At 37.4% G+C, this 20923-nt stretch overlaps 1 protein-coding gene and 1 long non-coding RNA gene across 2 annotated transcripts in view; one reads left to right on the forward strand and one right to left on the reverse strand.

The window, feature by feature from the left end:
- WASL (WASP like actin nucleation promoting factor) overlaps positions 1-5818 on the forward strand; it is a 64697-nt gene extending 58879 nt beyond the window's left edge. Inside the window, exon 11 of the mRNA XM_032276109.1 lies at positions 3100-5818. Coding sequence (XP_032132000.1) covers positions 3100-3161 — 62 coding nt within the window. The 3' untranslated portion in view covers positions 3162-5818. The remainder of the gene's footprint in view (positions 1-3099) is intronic.
- On the reverse strand, positions 5680-16825 carry LOC116550242. The gene is made up of 2 exons (XR_004268292.1): positions 16738-16825; positions 5680-12805 (listed from the first exon to the last, which is right to left on the reverse strand). It is a non-coding gene; the product is annotated as an uncharacterized LOC116550242 (long non-coding RNA).
- Positions 16826-20923: the final 4098 nt, after the last annotated feature.

Below are 20923 nucleotides of genomic sequence, written 5' to 3' on the forward strand. Positions count from 1 at the left end.
CCAGCTGATTTTTTGTATTTTTAGTAGAGACGGGGTTTCACCATGTTGACCAGGATGGTCTCGATCTCTTGACCTCGTGATCCACCCGCCTCGGCCTCCCAAAGTACTGGGATTACATGCGTGAGCCACCGCGCCCGGCCGACAGTAGCTTTTATTCTGAATGTGATGGAAAGCCTTTGGAGGGTTTTTAGCAGAGTAATGATCCAAGCAAGAAATGATGGAGGCTTGAACCAGGTTTATAGCACCAAGAAGTGGTTAAATATTAGTTATATTTTGAATGTGGAGATCACTGGGTTTGCTGGTAGTTTGAAAGTGAAGGTAGAAATAAAGGGAAGAGTGCACGGTGACTCCAAGGTTTTTGACTTAAACAACTGGAAAAGGGAGACTTAGGAAGAAAAAGTTTGAAAGGGAAGATTAGGAGTTTGGTTTTACATATTAAATTTGAGATAATCTTAATTCAAATATAGATATGGAGTAGAATTTGGTTATGAGTCTGGAAGTCATAAGAGAGGTCTGAATTGCTAAATTGCATGTCAATAGGATATACATAGACCCAGTATTTAAAGTTATGCTTCTGTCTATGGTATAGTATTCTTTAGTAAACTCTAGAAACAGTGAAAATTACCTAAGTTCTTAGCCATAATCCTCACAGATGAGGCAAAGCGCCTGAATTTTTTATGTCACAGAAATGTCACAGGAATGACATGTAAAAATCTCAAGCCTAGTTTGAAGGTTGCTTGCTAGGAAGAGATAAAGGTCTTCATTCTTTCCAGATAGGAGAATGTAAGCCTTCTGTGAAATACATGATTCCGAAAAAGAATTTATTCTATGCTGGTATCTGTGAGTTCTGTTAAACATTTCCCTACAATTAAGGTTTTTTTAAATAATATATAATAGTCATGCTAATATAATGACAATATAGGATTGTTTTTACTTATTTTCAGACTTGTTAGCTATTAGCTTTTAACTATTTAACTATTAATATTTCTGCGGTAGTATCTCATGATGGAATTATTAGCTACTTCCCCCTCTTCACCATAGATACTGATAAATTTCTGTCTTTTGTCACTCTGTAAATACCAGCATAGTTGGGTGTCTTTGATGCTTTTCATTCAGGTAAATTTTGTAAAGCATGTCTAGCAAAAGCTGGTAGCGAATTATTTCCCTTGCTAGAAAAGTAAACACAGAAGTTAACAGGAAGTCAGTTGAACTCCTTTCCAAATAAATTCTGTAACAATTTAGAGCTGACCATCAGACATAAATAAATAATAAATTATTATTGCTATAAAAGTAACAACTTAGGCCAGGCATGGTGCCTCACACCTGTAATCCCAACACTTTGGGAGGCCTAGGCAGGTGGATCATCTGAGGTCAGGAGTTCGAGACCAGCCTGGCCAAGATACTGAAACCCCGTCTCTACTAAAAATACAAAAATTAGCCAGGCATGGGGATCGGCACCTGTAATCCCAGCTACTCGGGAGGCTGAGGCTGGAGAATGACATGAACCCGGGAGGTGGAGGTTGCAGTGAGCCAAGATTGTGCCATTGCACTCCAGCCTAGGCAACAAGAGTCAAACTCCATCTCAAAAAATAAAAAGTAAAAATAAGTTACAACTTTGTTTGGGGCCAAGAGAAGTTAAAGTTGCCCCTCTTTGGCTTCTGTTAATTTTCAAGTTTTAATACCAGAGCTCAAGTACTTTTTCAGATCCTAAGACAATCAATTTTATATGGAGAAAAATAGAAGAAAAAGTTTGTTCTGTGTTCTGTACATGTAACCCACACATATGTCACATAGTCTTACTGGTTGTTTATCATTAAATGCAGTTACTCAGCTGCTGTCTCACTTTATATACTTGGTCTTCATGGGTCCTATGAGGTATATATATTTAAGAGGTTAAATATGGAAAGTCTGTATAATATAGAAGTATGTGCATAAAATCTAATGATATCTAAATATTCCTTCAACAAGTGTTTATTGAACAGCTGATTAGTAGCACTGTTTTGGTGTTGAGGAAAAATAAGATAGGCAGGGTCCCTGCTGTCATGGAGCTTAATAAAGTACAGTAATTTTAGATATTAGTAAGTGATAGGAGGAAATAAAATGGAATAGGCAGTTACTGATGGTGGGGAAGGGGCTATACTTTATGTGTGATGGTCAGGAAAGGCCTCTCTGAGGAAGTAGTTTTTGAGTGGGTCCTAAATGATGTAAAGATTAGTTTAACGGAAGAAATAGTTACTGCAGAAGCTCTAAAGCCAGAATAAGCTTGGTAAGTTTAAGGGACAGAAGGGAGGCCATCTTAATAGGGATAGTGACTTGAAGGGAGTGTGTGTTATGAGAAAAGCTTGGGGGAGAGGGAGAAACAATAACTGGGTAAATCATGTAGGGTCTTTTAGAGGTAGGAAACATCAGATTTCATTCAGATGGCAGTGGTAGGTAGCCACAGGAGGACTTAAAGAAGGGTAGCAACATGATGTTTTTAAACTTGGAATTTAAATAATATCACACCATTTGCTGTGAGGCAAATAGACTCTAGAGTTGCAGTAATCCAAGCAGGATGTGATGGTGGTGTGGAGAGTAGTAGTGAAAAAAGTGAAAGAGAGCAGGCTTGATAATTGGATGGTGAAGGAGGAAGTAATCATAATTTCTAGGTTTTTGGCCTGATTAGGTGACAGGATGGTGGTGCCAGTTATTGAGGTGGAGCAGACCAGGATGGAGCAGGAAAAGAAGATTGGGAAAGGAGATAAAAGTTAGAAGTTTGAATTTGAGAATCTACATGAAGAATACAAGAAGGCAGTTGGATTTGTGACAGAAAGGTCAACCCAGATGTGATTTTATACATTAACACAGGTTGAAATTTGTCACATGGATACTAAGGAATTAGAACCCTCGTCTTCTGAGTCCTGTTTTAATCTTTAGTTTACTATCGCACTCTATAGATATCTTTCTTTAGCTTCACTTTAAACTATTTCAGTAACTAGATTCTTCTGGGAGTCAGATTATCTGTGTTTCAGGAGTTAGATTGGAGAAATCACCCAAGACTTATGTAATGTGGTTTTATTTATGCATATATTTTGGTTGTGTGTCTCAATTTTCTTCTAGATGAAGATGAAGATGAAGATGATGAAGAAGATTTTGAGGATGATGATGAGTGGGAAGACTGATCTATATATTATATATATATATATATATATTTTTAAGGTGAAATACTAAACACTACTTTCTTTCTGTGGATTCTGTAAAATTATCATGTAAATGTTCTACCAATTTGCTGTATATTTTTGTTGCCTTTTTTGCTTTTTTTTTTTTAATTAATCTGTGCAATACCTCATTTAATCTGTAAAGGTTTGTCATAATCCTCTACAAAGCTACTCCCTGTTATTGTGTGCAAGTTTACACCAGGATGCTCACTTGATTTGTGAATAGTTTTCATTCCATCAACAAGGGAGTTTAAATACTATATGTGAGACTGACAAAAACCTTAATGTAATTTACTTATAATGCCAGAAGGAAAACACTATTTTCATACCCTACTTTTTCTGTACCTAAATTTTCTTAAAAAAAAAAAAATCTAGTATAGCACTACATTCTTTTTTAAGTGATGCAAACCTTAGTTTCTTTAGCCCCTTTATTTTGAATACAACACTACATATGAATGTTGAAGCCGATACATTGCACAGTTCTCTAGACATCACTATACTGATGCAGTTTCTCAAATTTTAGCAATATGCTCTACATAAAATCACTACAGAGATACTAGTGGGGAAGATGAGTAACACACCTCTTACAGCAATACTGCCTGTTATTGGGATAGCAGTGGTATTTGCAGGCTGGAATCATAAGGAGCCCTTACATACTTGTTATTGACTAAGGTTATTTTGATGCTGTTAGCAAATGTGGCAGGCCTTTTTTGGCAAAATTTTTGAAATTTTTTTTTGGTATTATTATGAAACAAAATTTAAGTTGAAGTTTGGGGGATTTAGGGAGTACTTTTCATTCTACATGAACTGAAGTCATATTGTGGTTACTCCAATATTTGGTTAAAAAAACTATACAAATCAGAATAGTACTAAAGTAGTGTGGAATTTCAGCATTTTTATTTTGCACTTCGTGTGGATTGAGGTATTCAAAAATACCAACTGTGAAAATCTAACCTAGTTGGCAAAGATATTCACTGAAACGCAGGACCTCACATGCATTTATTTTGATAATTTTTGACGATTTTTGTCAAATAGCAAGTGAAGGGTTACATTTTTTTAAAAAGATCAGTGACCCCAGTGTCAAATTTCTTGGAACACATAACTGAGTGATAGATTCTTTTTAAAAATAAAACTTTACAACCTGCACATTTGTTATGTATACTAAATGGTGTGTTAAAAATAGGGTTTCTTTGCCTCTCTGCAATACACTAATCTGCCAAAAGGTGGTTGTTTCATATTTATAATGCTAATTATCATACCTACCTACTTTAAATTTTAGGTAGAAAATTATCTGATTTAAATACAGACATATTTTTCTCACATTGAGTCATATGCATAATGTAGTTCCAAATGTATTTCATTACTTAGTCGCAATATCCAACTAAAAATTATGCTATCTAGAACTGTACCGACCAAATCTAGTATTGGCAGATCTTGACAGGCTGGACCTGCAAGATGTGGCTTGAATTTTAACCATTTATTACATAATCTATAGTGATCATGCATCTAGTTATCATAAGAAATAATTTAAAAGGTTTTGTTGCTGAAAGCAGTAAGTGGTGCAGTAAAATAGTTAAGTTATTCAAAGAATGTTATCTTTCTTGCAAGAGTAATTTAAGCACATGGGAGGAAAGATTCTAGACTTTTTGTTTCTTGCAACAACAGTGCCCTCTGCTGCTAGAAACCTTTTTCTACTTACTATCATTTTTATTGTGGCTTGAGCTCAGTGAATCTGGTGCAGATGAGGCTGAACAGCTACTAACCAATAAGATCAGGAATTTGTACAAAAGTTAAATGGGACATTATAATTATTTTAAGTAATGTTAATTTTTTTTTTCTTTTTGACAATATGAAAACATTTTAAATTTCCTAGAAATGTCTTCAAGGTAATGCCAATTTAAGATCTCTCTTAACTTTTGGCCAAGGAATTCAAGATTTTCGAGCTAACTTTGGTATAACAAATATTTATCAGGAACTTGTCTCAGCAGAGAGTATCCATTCTTTGAAGTCGAAGCACAATTTTGAACATGTAAGATGGATATATAATTTGCCAAAGGTAATTGAATTTATTCTTTTTTTCTTAAAGAAAAAAAAGACTTTGGTTGTTGTTGCACAAAGTCTAAATTACTATTGGTTGAAACACAGCAGCTGTGGAGTTCAGTCCAGGCATGAAGACTAAATCTGCTTTACCAAGTAAGGTGTAAGGTTGCATGTTTCAGTCCTCTACCATCTTGCACTGTGAGCAGCACTATACCTGTGCGTTGTCTGAAAGCCTCTGTATATTCTCCAGCTATATGGTTGTCTGGTAGCCTTTGCATTTAACAAACTAGCATGAGGCTTTTTTTATATCTAAATGCTACGTGATAGACAATTTCAGCTAGCCACATATTGTATGTATGAGATTCATAGAGACTTTCAATCATTTCATTTTCAAACAACTGAAATTTTGTTTAGTATGTGAATTTTTTTTTTTTTTTTTTTTAAATGTATAGTGAATAGGATGTTGCACTGGTGGCAATTCATCATGGAGCATAATAAAATTAATTTGACCCAATAGTATAAAATAGTGTGTTTTATTTGTTTATTGTTAAGAGAGTAACTTTATAGCAAAGGGTACACAGCAGTCAATGATAGTGGTTGATGTTTTCAGCAGACTGCATGCCCTGAGAGTTAGAGTGTGCCATTAAATAAACATGGTGAGCAGAAGAATGTTACACCCTGTTCTGTTGGGAAACATGACAGCTGCTCAGCGGCTCCGCTAGAAGCCACTGCTGTGGTTAACAGAGCATTCACATTGCAAGGTCAAACTGTTTGGAACTCTTCCACATACCAAAAATGTTGAAGTTTTCGAAAGAAGAATAATACTGGAGTTTACTGGTAGTTTCAATAAATGCCAAATATACCAGTTTGTATGGGACATAAGTAGCTTTTAATAAGTGGTATCAAAGAGGGTGCTCATTTTAAATAGGAAACTATTTTTGATAAATAGAATTTTCTGTTTCACTGACCCTGGCACAAGTGGGTGTCTGAAGATTAAACTGAGTTGGGGAATTCAGAGTGTAGGATGCTACAAAATTCCTTTTAAGAGCCTTGGTCAAATTTAACATCCATTTCAAGAATAATACGTTCTATTAAAAAGTTGTTTCTGTTGTACAATTGTGAATACTTAAGAATGTCTTAAACTTTTAAAAGAATTGTTTTAAAGAGAAGTGAAATGTGCCTAAGAATTGTTTCTGTCACATTTTTATCTAATCAACAGAGGGGATTCTTGAGATAACTCTGCTTTAGGAATGGAGTTCCTAAAGGACAAGTATGGAGAGAAGGCTTATTTATAGTACAATGGAAAATCCTGTGTGGAAAAGTTGCAAAATTTTACCTTCTGCATTTGTTGGTATTGTCATATCTCACCTCCAAAACACAGCATTCTTTAAAATCTCTTGGTCATTTATTTGTGGATTAAAAAAAAAAAAAAAACTGCTTTCTAGGGAAGCCTCTGGGAAGGATATAATACACCGTTACAAATATGCTGGGGAGCATGCTTTGCAGCTATTGCCTTTACTTCTGTATGTGATATGTAGCATCCTCCATTGCCATGAGGAGCCTATTGAAAAATTTGTCTCCAGATGCGTCTGCCATATGTTTTTCTAAAAAAGAAAAAAGCATCACAGATTATGTTAACTGTTGATACAGTATTTACTGTTACATAAGTCCATTGTAACTCTAAATTTGGCCATGCACACCATTATCAAAATTGGCAAATCAAGATGTGAATGGCACGTAATTATTTTGAGTAAAGCATAACAGATTGTAGTTTATAGGTGGTTTTCAGTTTAATCAGATATTTGTGTATTGGGGCATTTCTAGTAAATTTGAAGTAGTCACTGAATAACAACCACAAAAAAAAATCTGCCTTAGGATTTTTTAAAAAATGTTTCTATTTAAGAGAAAGTTGAATTTCAGCAGTATCAGATTGCATTATTGAACTTGAACAAAACACTATTGAATTGGTTGGCATTTCATGACCTAAATTTTGTCTTGTCTTAGTGATTACTAGATGTGTGTAGATTTTCATCAAGGCCTAATTCTAAGGATTTTTAAAGCATCAATATCACCATATTTAAATAATTATGAACTAAATATGTGGTGGATCTTAAGATATGACAGTGGAGTAGGATAGGTCCCCACCCACATCTACATCATTTAAAATACTTATTTCATAAATGAAAGATGTTTGGAGACCATTGAGTGATATGAGAACAGAAGCACATGGACATCACCAAGCCTATTTTCTCATTTCACAGGTGAGGGTAGTCATTCATGTTCACAGGGCTTGTGGGGCCTGCCCGAGGTTAATTAGAACTAATAGTAGAAGTCAGATCTGACAGCTGCTCTTTTTCATGTACCTTAATCCTATTGTATTCCTTTCTTTTTCTTAAATTAAGGATAAACTGCAGATTTAGTTTGTTTCTGAAAGGTGTATGGCTGCAAATGTCACCCTTCCTCACTTATCATCTGGGTGTTGGAAGAAGCACCTAACATTCTGTGTCCATCTCTAGCCAGAAAAGCTGGCTGGCTTTGAGGAGCCAGCCTCTGACCCTGATGCATGTGATTGTATTTTGGCTCAATGGTGGCAGTCACCTTACATTGCCCAAGCATTTGGTCATCACAGGGCACTTCTGTCATCTAGTACAGAGTTGAAACGAGGTTGAGCTTTTCATTCTACATTAAATTATTTTTGTTAGTTTCTTACAGATGTAAATAGGCATTGTTTTTACTTAGACATAAGTATTTTATAAGTCTTTACAATCAACATGTCTGACAGAATATTAGTTTGAGAACATATTAATCTTTCTGAATAATTTTTTGATCAACAGCTGCACTGTCAATTTAAAGAGCAGGAGTTCTTCCAAGGACCGCAAGGACAAACAATGCTTCAAATCCAGCTTCCTGGCTTTATTATGGATGGGAGAGGGGGAGATCCTAACTGGGTTCCATGTACTTCAACCTTACTGGAGAAGAGGCAGAAAAATAAAATGTGAATCTTGTATTTGTGATGTTGAAAGAAACAAATGAAAAGGCATTATCATGTCCATTTAACTATGGGAAAACGAAGGTGTTCATGTCTCAATTCTATAGTTGTCTTAAGGGCAAGTATAATTTAGGTCCTTAAATCAGCGTCTGACCTAAAAAGAAACAACTTTTTTTTTAAGCTAGGTTGGGAATCTAAGGAGGCAGGGAATGGAAAGGAGAGTTTGTGTTTATAAGCATATTTTGGTGATCGGGAGAAAGCTCAGCAAGTAGAATTAAGAAATACATTTGAATCTCCATTTTTAGGAACAAAAACTAGTTCTACAGGAAGAAACTCATATTTGTTTTTTGTTTGTTTATTGAGCAAGGATGTGAATGCATAAGGACCAAACTTTTTCTTAATTGTGTTAGCTAAAGTTCAAAACTACACTCGACCATTCAAGTATAAGGGATTTTTCTTTCCTTTTTTTTTTTTTTTTTAAGTTTTCTGAACTTAGCTGTAGATATAAGCATAGCCCTAGTATTTCAATCACTTCCTTTCCAAGCCACCAGTAAATGGACCTCATGGTTCTATTTAAGTGGCTTTGCTTTGGCCATGGTTGATATCTGGGTGCTGTAGAACATGCTTATAATGGACTTGCTGCCCAGAGATGTTTAGGAAGTTCAAGTAGATTCTGAGCCAGATAGTTGCTTTAGATCTACACCAGTGCCCAAAAGTTCTGTAGCCAACATACTGCACTAACTTGACATGGTTTAGACCAGTTAGACTGTGCAAAGAGAGAGAGTCTGCGTACTACCAGAGCCCAAATTTAGCACCCTGTTTGCTTTAGCACTTGTATCACTTTGTTTTCCAAAACTCAAAGCAGCAGAAAAACTGATGTGTTATGGGAATCACTCTTATTTTTCATGTGTTTTTGTTTCCAAGCTGTCTAAATCATACTAACCAAGATTATTAGACTAGCTTAGGAAAAACAAATAGATTGTCCATTTGAGTTCAGTTTTGATTCTGTAAAGACTTTGCAAAGCCAACTTCACTAACCATTATCACTACTATTAAATAGTATTTGATAGGTTGTTGGAAAAGATAGTTGCCCTTTCCACTGCATGGCAGGCTAACACTTCAGTGTAGTCTCATCTTTGAATCTTGGTGTTGCTTTGTGATATTAGGATTGCTAGTATCACAATGATCCCACATAAGATCCCACATAATGATCCCACATAAGAACTGCTTGACATAATAAACTTGGGGTCTTTCAACTTGTGAAAAACTATCGCTGTATCTTCACATTGGTAAGATTTTACACAAAATTGAGGCTAAGGATAGGCATTGAAAAACTGTAAAGGAATTTTTTGAAGGGTTTCCCCAGAAAGCTTTTAAATATACATGTTTCTTAAATATTAATGGTAAATGGTGACTAAAGCAAGAAAGAAACATAAGGAAATGTTCTCCTATATAATCGAGTCATCAGAAATTTCCAGAAATATGATTTTCAAAGTCAATGGATAAATGAACTTGAATGCAAGCATTAGTCTAATGTCCAATACTAAAGCAAACTATTTTAAATGATTATTACTATAAGTTGGAAATAGATCCCAGAATAAAACAAATCTCTCATTCTATATAGTAATACATCTCTAAGATCATGTGACTACATAATGCTAAGACCCATGAGAAATCAGGCATTTTTTTTTCTTCTGTCACTTTCTTAGAAAGTTTTTATAGTTTATTAAGTTCCCTTGACACAGTAGGATTTGGGATAGAACTTGTGCACACAACCAATTATGAAAGAATGGCAAAAATGCATGCATTGGTGGAGAAGTAAAGGACAGCTGGAAAATCTTGACACACTGTTGGGGAGATATAATGATGAGTGTACCAACAGCTGAGGCCACTTCCAAATGTGCAAAAACACAAGGTCTGCGTGAGCAGGTCACTGGAGAGGCCAGTCTTGGAGCTACTTGATGTTATTTAGAAATTGTCTTAGTATGCCTGGGCAAGAACATTTATGTATATTGAAGTATATAAAATATTTATAGAAAGACCATGACCTGTGGAGATTTAAAACAACTTGGTAAGTACAAAGAGAAGGAATTAGTGCATAAATTATTCTGTGGCTTAGTCCATTTAGGTCGAGAAATAGCTTTTTATCTATAGGTCATGATTCTTGTGAGGTTTATGTGACTGTACTCAGCATCTAATCTAATGAGAAAATGTTGGTAAAACAAAAGGGTAGAGAGGAGATTTATGTTTGTGATTGTTACCCACAAGACCGATAATGGGCTCAGTGGTGTAAACAGGCTAGTTGAAAGATTTGGTGACTACAGGCTGTTTTATGCAGGATGGTTCATATCAAATTGCTGCATAATTTATTTCTAAATATGAGAGTTTTAAGTCACTGATGTAAGAAATAATTGCATATCCTTTAATCTTTTTGTCAAAGCTAAATCATCTATTATAATTGAGAAAAGGGGCCATTAACCATGGAATTTTGGACATGCAGAAGTCTCTGTGTCTGACGTGCTACTGAGAGAAAATGTAGGTACAGGTGGCATTTTAGATGAATATTTCTTCTGGAACAACTGGCCTGCCTAAATATGCACTTTGGCAATGGGATCAGTCAACTTGCTAGAGCTGTTCCGGCTCTATTCTGGAGGAACATAAATAGTGCTTTATAAAATTCAAAATGTAGAAAACTTTTTTTCTCAAGTGTTTGGTTTCATGACCTAAATTTCTAATAGCATTTTTTTCCCCTGCAGCATCTCAAAAGATAGAAACTGCACGATGTTGAACAGAAAACTAGAAGAAACAACAGGTTTGAGAGAATTATGGCATTGCTTCTCAGTCTTCAGTTACTGTCTCTCTTCAAAGCATTGCTTTACTTTTTCTCTAAATATTATGGGAATAGCCTTCATTCTGCTTATCCAATGCAATTTTGTTTTATAGTTCCTGCCATTCCCTCCTACTTCCATCCCTTGTTACAACAATGAGTACTAATTTTCAGGTGCAGGTACTAAGAGGGCAATGTAGCGGGGAGGGGATATAAAATGCACAGAGAAGGATTTGTTTTTTTGTGTGTGTGGGTTCTATAACTTGCAAGTGAATAGATACTGGAGGATGGGAAGCACAGTGAAAGTTTCATGGACTTTCTGTTAGTAATAACAAGAATACCTTCAAATATTTGTCCTGCTTTGCAGTAGCAATATGTGTGTGTATCAGTCCATAGTGGTGTTTTTCTAATAACACTTTCCAGAGGGCACAGTTGAGCCACTTAGTTTGCATTTCCCAGTGTAGACTGCTCTCTGACTTCCTCAGGGTGGCATCTTCTTGCCCTGTCTCCTTTCTACAGAGGTGGCTGTATGGGCTCTCACCTAGTTTCAAACCAGACTACTTTTTTATGACAGTGATGAAGCCATTTAGAGGGGCTTCCAAAAGTCCCATGGCTGTTATTCACTCCACTCCCAGACCTTTTGTCACCAAAATATTTTTTCTTTGAGGAAAATCATGTTGAAAAGAATTCTTATAATACTAACTAGTATTTATTGGAGTGCTTATTAAGTGTTGCGCATTACATGAAATGGTTTATATGAGCAAGATATCCCAATATTTCAGCCAAGGCAAATGAAACTTAGATTAAATAATTTGCACACAGTTAAGTAGCTAGTAAGTGGCAGAGATTGGGCTTCAAAATCAAGCCTGTGTTAATACAAACCCTTCACCACTATAGTATCCTGCCTACCAGTTAGCATTAAGACACCAGAGATGATGTGGATGCAATAATAAAATGGTTACTCCAGTATCTACTTTAAATGTGGGAGGCTTGGGATTTTTCTGCTTATGCAGAAAAATATGAAATCATGCTCTGATTAAAAAAAAAAAATGCAACAGAAAGGAAAATACATTATAATCATGCAACTAAACTAGCAGCCACTAAGGCAAGTTTCGAGATGAGGATAGCCCCAGATTTTTGGAGTACATGAATAGAATTTTAAAAATATTTTCTATGGTTTGCTCATCCCTTATTCCCATTCCCTACTTCATCACCAATGAAGTATTTTTTCCACTTGAAAGATTAGGTAACTGGTATGTTTGAGTAATCCCACATGCTTAATAAATGATTACATAAGAATTTATTTGGCATTACCTCAGAGTTTTCTCTGTGAATTTAGAGTAATATCTGCCAATGTGTCTTCTTAAGTATTTCCTATTTATTTCATACTTATGAGTGAACCCAATGGTGAGTTTTAAGGAGGTCAGGAACAACTTGGATTTGTTGCTTTAAAAAAAAAATTGTATTTCTTTGAAAACAGCTTTTATTAGTGACAGCTTCTGGGACAAAAAGGATTTTTTTTTAATCCATCCTAGCAAGTTCTAACAGGTCAAGAGTCCTATTAAATTTTCTATGAGCGTGTCTGCAGAGAGTCACCAGAAATTCTTGGCAGCACTTAGAGAAAAAGTTGGTGTTACCTTACTTGTCTTGAATGTGATATTTTCAACTATCTGCTAGTTTCCTGCATAATCACCACAACTCCCAATTGGTAACATGTTGAAAAAGCAAGAACTGCAGAAGATTGCAGTGTAACTCCTAGAGACATTCACAAATAGGTATCAATCAATATATTTTCCCTCTGACTCTTCCCCTTAAATGTAATTTAAGAAAAAAAAAAGCTGTATTTTCCCAATTTTGCCTCAGCGTAAAGCATCCCTTTGAGCTGCTATTTGTTGGATAATTTGTTCACAGGAATGTATTGGCTTTTAATCTGGGAGCTGCCGCCAGCCCACCCCAGCTTGACAGGGAATTGTTTCACGATAAATTCAGGAAGGACAACTTGCAAACTGTAACTCGAGAGTGGCTTTAGATAATTTGTTTTCGTGTTTATGTAACAGCGATTAATGGATCTTCTGAGATTCAATTTAGGGAGAAGAAGAAATTTAGCAATTAGTCTAAAGACTACAGTATTGTGATGTGAGAAGATTGTTACACGTTTCAATAACATGCCTAATTTTTAAAACATTCTAAGTATCTGGTTCCAAAAAAAGAAACTGTGTTGCTACCAAACTGTTTAACTTGTTCTAAAGGCTATACAGCTGGTCACACAGTGTTTCATTCTGGAACAAGTGATTAGTCATCTGAAAATTCATGCAGCATTGTCAGTGTACAGATATGTCAAAATGAAACCCTCAGCTTTAGATTGCAAATTTGTCTAATGAACTCAAGAGTTAAGGTTTTAAAGATAATGATTTCACCTCAGGATAGGTTGTTGAGAGAACCAAACTTCCATTTTCCAGTTGTCAACCTCAGCTTTCCCAAACACTCTCCCAACTGAAGCCCACACAGCGATACCTGACTACACAGCCTGACCTCTGCCCCAGATCACACATAGAAAAGGGATAGAGTCTTTGAGGGAAGAGGGTCAGCACGAGTGAATGCAGATATTCTAAGAACCTGGCCCTAAAATGTGCCAATGTTAGAGTAAGATGGTAGAGTAAAATGCCTACATTGGCTGCTCCTTAATGACGTGCTCCTTGGAGCCCCTTAGCCTCCATGTGTAGATCCTGTCCTGTCCTAGACCTTGAGGCCACTCTTGCCTCTAGAACCTCATTTCTCAACCACAGTCCTTTTTGATCAATGTAAAAATTTTGCATTCAAAATAAATATTTGTAAGTAAAAGCAAAATTGAAGATAAGTGATTTGTTATACAAGCAAGCCAAGACTTCAATACATTCCTTTCCTGTTGCATCATTTTGCAATCCGTCCACCTCTACTGAGAAAGCCATGTTTCTATAAGGAGCTCTAGGCCATTTTCTTTTGAACTGTCCAAACAGGACCAGTGACTAAGTACTCTTGTTCCTAGATGCCACTCCAAGCCATTCCTTTAGCTCCTTGCCTGTCCTTTAGTTCAGATATGCAGTATAGCTTCCCTTGCCTTTTAACTTTAGGAAAGCTAACATATGGCTTTCCTGCCCTGTTGAGGGTGTAGTCAAGTGCCTTATGCCCCATTGCCAGAGTCTGAGTCTGGCATTGCTCTGGTTGGACCCCATGGGTACATGTCCCACACGTCCACCCAACTCCAGCGCCACCGCTACGACAAGGGCTAGGTGGTAATGACTCTCCTACCTACACAAGAATTATTCTTTGCTGACTGGATGTCCCCCATCATCTGACCATCCAAATGGGCTGTTGGTTCTCTGACTCGGGCATTTCTGTCTGGCTTGCCCATCATTGATCCATAGATTGATCTACAGATCTCAGTTTCTTTCTTCAGGAGGTAGAAGCCATGGAATACAGCAATTCTAGTAGTTCACTTTGTTGGGGCACTTACCATGCTACTTCAGAGTCCAGTAATATTATACTAAAAGTGTTTGAGGGTAAAATACTTAAACCTATCCTCCCTTTTTGGCCTGGAAATATTTTAGTATATCAGCATGTCGTCTAATTGTGTGATTTTCAAAGTAAAAAATTTTCACTCAATCATGAAGTTCCAAAAGGAGCGACAGGATGGGGCTTTATAGCTGAGCAGCACCGTTCATGTAATAGCTAGTGATTGTACCATGGAAACGCATCCCATACCAGTGTTGACCATACTGGAGGAGTGGTGAGGGGTACTGTCATGATGTCTCTTTGTTGTTGGTAAGTAGCTAATTATCTCCATCTAATCAAATATATGTATTGAGACCTTGTGTTTTTGAGGCACAGAGATAAGATATAGTGCCTGATCCCCAGGATATCAGCCCAGTAGGATAGTAGGAAGAAAAGACATGTATACAAATAGTGTAATGCAATGCAAAATATAGTAGGTACCAAAAGAAAAGTTTGAGGGAAGAACAGAGAAGACTCAGAGGGAAGAAGGGAACAGGTAAATTTCACAGAAGTGAATCTTAAAAGATGAGTAGCTTATTGACCCAAGATGTTAAAGAGAAAATTCTGAACTGAGGAGACACCGTGAACAAAAACGAGGTAGGGAAGCCTGGATGGTGTTTGAAGAGCACCATCCGAGTTTCATGCTAACTAAAGGTGTTGAATGAACCAAAGGCATTTTCTGTCAGGCAAATTGTAGCCATTGTATGATATCAGAAATACAAAATTCATTATCATTAAGATTGCCATGTGAGCAGCGTGCATTTTCTAGGAGTCATTTGTTCAACAAACATTTATCAAATGTCTTTGGTATTTGGCCCTGGAGCACTAATAAGATCAGACATAGTTAATATCTCTAAACAGTTTATGTGGCAAATGCTCTGTGAAAATTCCATCAATGCTGAGAGTGTGGAAATCAAAGACAAGTCAAATGGGAAGACAGGAAGGATAGGGACAGAGAAAGCTGTACAGTGAGTTACATGTAAGACTGTGGGATATAGCAGAAGGTTTTGGAAGAGGAAGATGAGTTCAATTTTAAATATATTGTGTCTGAGGTGCTTTTTCATTTGGATGTGTGGGTTTAGAATTGTAGAGATAGACTTTGTGCTGGAGTAAAGCCTTGGGGGGTCATGTGATAGATGGTATTTCAAGATAGAGGCCTGGATCAGGTCACCTGAGGGAGAGGGTGGAGAAGAGCACAGGCTCTTTTGAATCATTCCTTTTTCCCCCATCTCCTTAAATCAGTAAGATACTCATCCTTCCAAGTGCCTCTTGGAAGATGGGTAGGCATTAACTAGATATGGAGAGTGAGAAGAGAATTCCAAAAAGGTAGATGATACATGTAAAGATGTGTGTCAAGAGGGGCCATCACTTGTTAAGTGAACTGTAAGTCGCTCAACATGGCTTAAGTACAAGGTATATTAGGACAAGCGATGGAAGTTGAGGCAGAAAAATGATCAGGATCGTATTTGCCATGCTAAAGAATCTGAACTTTATTCTGTAGAATATGAGTTACTATTGAAGTATTTTAAGCAGGTGACTGAGTGATGTGATCAGAGTTGAATTTTGGAAAAATATCACTCTGGCATGATGAAGAAAAATTGGGGGTGAATAAAAATGGAGACAGAGGCTAAGTGCAGTCGCTGATGCCTGTAATCTTAGCAGTTTGGGAAGCCAAGGGAGGAGGATTTATTGAGTCTAGTAGGAGTTTAAAACCAGCCTGGGCAACACAGTGAGACCCCCTTCTCTACAAAAAATTTGGAAATTATCTGGGCATGATGTTATGTGCCTGTGATCTTAGCTACTCAGGAGGCTGAGCAGGGAGGATCACTTGAGCCCAGGAATTCAAAGTTGCTGTGAGCTGTGATCATGCCACTGCACTCCAGCCTGACAGAGCAAGACCCTGTCTCAAAAAAAAAAAAAAAGAAAGAAAAAGAAAAGAAAAGGATGGAGATAGAGAATCTGTTAGGCAGTTACAGCTATGCAGTAGTCCAGATAACAGATTATGAGTGACTTAGCAAGAGTTTTTGTAGTGACCAAGGAGGTGTACCATTTTCCAAAGGGAAGAAAATTTTATTCACAGCTACAACTTTAGAGTGGCTCCTATTAAATAAAGATGTATCTGCTGATCATATTTGCTCATTTGTGTATGCAACAGTAGAGCCAGACCTGCCTTTGGGAGGAGGGTGGAAAGAGCTGAACTTGCAGTACATGAAAGAGTGAAAGAATTCAGAATTCTCAAGAGTAATCTAGGAGGGTGGTAATGAAGCAGAATCATGAGAAGAAAGAAGGGATAAAACAAGAAAACAAAATAGCCAGTGGGAATAAATTTTGGTGGTAAGTTAGCCAGAGGACTTTTTTTATCACAGGGCATCGAATATTCAATATGAAGTTGTTTGTGTTGCTATAATGTCAACCTTTTCTTCTTTTCCCAAAATTCCACGTAGTATTGAATCTGTGGAAGTTAAGAATGATGGCTGATGTGGTCAGTGTAGTTTGGAATGGTGGCATTAATCATAAGTTTGCAAGAGGCATGCCTAGAGTATGAAGCTGAAGAGGACCATGACCATACAGGCCTTCAGCCCCCACCCCTCCATCCAGGAATTCTCAGAAATCTTGCATAAGACTTTAAGCTATCATGGAGGGAATGAAGTTTTCAGTCAACTTTATTTGGATCTTAGATATAAGTTTATATACCTTTATATGAGAAATATTTTTTCTCATGTCAAGTAAAATGACATACTAGAAGATACACCTTTTTATCCTGAGACTTTGGGGACCCTCTGACTCTCCAGCAGAGCAGTGTGCTCATTTTTTGAAGGATCACACTACCCTCTTCATCTTGGTGAGTTTTGCCACGCCACCCCAATCTGATTTCCACCTCTACTGTCCCATGAACTTGCTGTCACCAAGGTCAAATTCAGGTAAACACTTTCTAGCTCTAGGACTCACTGAGGCATTTTATGCTGTTGACTGCACCTTTCTTAGTGCAGTTCTCTGCTTTACAACATGACTGGCTTCTCTCTACCCTCTCTGGTCATACTCAGCCTCTGTCATTCTCTACACTCTTCCTGAGTGACCTCATCCAAACTCCTAGCCTTAAGTACCATGCATAACACATGACCCACACATCCTTACTTCCAGCACACATCCCACCCCCACAGTTCTAGACCCACATGTTCAAATGGACAAGCACCTCAGACCATGTCTTTTAAGCTAAACTCATCTTTTCCCCCCTCCCAAACCTGCTCCTGCTATATTTCCTACCCCATTTTATGGCATTTGGCCCATATGGCCCAGCTAGGAATGCAAGTCTCCTCTCTCTCGTTGCACCACCGCCTGACCCCTACAGCTAACTAGTAACTGAATTCTGGAGTGTTTGTGCTTTCTTGGTCTCTGTTCTGTTCTAGACTCTTCACCTCTACACAGAGTTCATTGTTCAAATCTGCATCACTTCATTCTTAGATCATTACAGGGGTCTCCTAACTGATTTCCTACCACCAGCCTAGGCCTCACTGAATCCATTCTTCTGTTGGTTACAGAAGTCATGTTTTTAAAACCTATATAAATATCACGTCACTCCTCTTGAACTCCTTTGATGCTCCTCTTGGCTTTTCGTAATTAATTAAGTCCACATTCCCTAGCTTACACCAACTTGCTCAGGACAGACTCCTGTGATGCTCAGCCCATACCAGCCTTCTTATTCAGATATAGAAAATGGTACTGGCTTTTTAAAATGCATCTTACAAATACATGCTCTGTGGTTCAGATCGTCATATAATTTGTCTGAGAGAAACTTGGTCAACTTGACAATTTAGTTGAAACCTAATTTCTAGTTTTGGTGTACCACAATGATGCCACACAACTCTATAGTCTGTCTGGGGGGTGGCTTTTTAGCTGTGGTTTGTCAGCCAATCACTTCTTCTAAGGGCTTTTGGAAAAGTTAAAAGTTAGAATAGCTAAATAGTAAGGAAAGAGCTGAGACAAACAAACTGTATAACACCAGAGACAGGACTAATAAAAATAATCTAAATATCCAACAGTTCTTGAAATTGCTTAAATAAAATATGATTTTAATGGTATGAAACTGTCTTCCCCTTTTTGAAGAAAAAAAATGTTATGTGTATGTTCAAATATATATTAAGAAGAATTTTTAAAGATACGCACTAGGCCAGGCACAGTGGCTCATGCCTGTAATCCCAGCACTTTGGGAGGCGAAGGCGGGCAGATCACTTGAGGCCAGGAGTTCCAGATCAGTCTAGCCCACATGGAGAAACTGTGTCTATACTAAACATATTTTTAAAATTAGCCAGGCGTGGTGGTGCATGCCTGTAATCCCAGCTACTCGGGAGTCTGAGACATGAGAATCCTTGAATCTAGAAGGCCTAGCTTGCAGTGAACTGAGATTGCGCCACTGCACTCCAGCCTGGGTGACAGAGAAAGATTCTCACAGAAAAATTAAAATATTAAATAAAAAGTATGCACTAGAGTTATCATTACTTGTTCTGTGTGGATGGGATTATGGGGTTCTTTGTGTTCTTTTGTTTATCTGTATGTTCTGATTCTTCTTAATGATCACACACCATTTTTCTAGAAAGAAAAGACCATACAGAAACTATACAATATTTATATTCTTAGTCCACCGAAATTATCAATACTAGAAAAGAAAACCTAAAATATTAACTTTTTACCAAATTATTTTTTATACAATGACATTAAATCCTATGGTTTCCAACCATTTTTTATACTAGCCTTTTTCCTCAAATTGAAATGTCTTTCCCAGTCCTCACTACCGAGGAAACTTTTTTTTTTCTAGCCTGGTGACTTTATTGTTTAAAAATTCTGATTGTCACATTCTCTGCAAAGCTTTCCTTGATCCAGTGTCTGCTGTAGGTCAGGGATCTGTAATAAAATATGGTTCACAGGCCAAAGCCATCCAGCACCTATTTTTGTACAGCCTATAAACTAAGAAAATTTTTACTCTTCTGGAAGGGTTGGTTTCCTTAAAATTCCCACTGCTCTGAGGTAGAGGACACTTTCTAATTCAGCTTGGTCCCCCCAGCCTAGAGGAGAGTACCTTGTCCATAGGAGCCACTTAATAAATAAATGCAGAATGCAAGGAGTGATGTAAGCTTCCTCCTTAAACTAGAATGTAAGTTACATGAAGACAGGGGTTCTATTGCCTTTGCTCATTGTTTATCTCTAGTATTTGGAAGAGTATCTGGAACATAGCAGGCACTCAGAAAATATTTGTGGATGTTAAGCGCACCAATGTTAGTACCATATTTCTGAGTTTTGTAAGTTTTAGATCAATTCTTAGTCTTTTATGTCATACATTTGGCAATTTGTGGAAGTCCACCTTAAGAACGTCAGATAAACAAGAAAGAGGCAGCTTTCCCTGTGTCTAGAAAGGAAGCAATTATGAGATCTTTTCAAGAGCATATTGATTTACCCCTGTCTTTAGTGCATCTGCATATAGACATTGCTGCCTGTAATTACCTCTTCCTTTCACCCAGTAGTAACAACTATCTCAGGGCAGGTATTAAATCAAGATCCTGCTGACACTGAGTTATTAAATACCTGTGGCAGCAGGGCTCATGAAGCAGAGGGACTCAGCATCCTGGCCCCATTTCAAATCAGGGTGAGCTGTACTGAACTGTACTTTCAGAGATTAACATGCCCACATTAATCATAGCCTAAACACTTCATCTGGTCATGGACAGTCTCTCTCCCAGTGAGGTGAAAGCTCTTTACAGAGGATGAACTAATTAGTTTCGTATCAGCTCTATGAATTTCCAGGGAGGATGGACCAGGATGCCTGTCCTGTGCTGAATAATGATCATCATAATACTTTGCATGTTTACAGTACTGGATTCTGAAATAACGTATTCTAGAATTTTTTTTATAATGATAAATGTACCCACTTAGAGTCTGACCATATTATACTTGTCTTATTAAGTGCTTTATAACTTTGTTTCTTAGTTTGATGTGAGAGCCTGTATCTTCTTTTAAATATTGTGAAGTGCCTAGTAAGTACATGTTGCTCTCTCTTAAGACACAGAAAGCCACAGTAAGGCAGCCTGTTAAGATGCAAAGGAGAAAACATGTCTCCTCATTACTCCCTTCTGGTGAGAAGGGTTGGTCCATCTCCCCAGCCCAACCAGCTCTTGGTCATGCTCGTGCTAGCCTTTTCCTCTTGATTCAGGAGGGCTGCCACACCCCACTCCTGGGATTTCTGCATGGTTTAATCAATGACCCTGTTTATCGGCAAACTTTTGCTCCTCTGCCTCATCATATTGGAGGGTTCACCTCCCACAACCCTTTGATTTAGAAGAGCCCTGT

Source organism: Sapajus apella, unplaced genomic scaffold, assembly GCF_009761245.1.
Source record: "Sapajus apella isolate SASKATOON/1434 unplaced genomic scaffold, GSC_monkey_1.0 scaffold7, whole genome shotgun sequence".
In the NCBI taxonomy this organism is placed as follows: domain Eukaryota; kingdom Metazoa; phylum Chordata; class Mammalia; order Primates; family Cebidae; genus Sapajus; species Sapajus apella.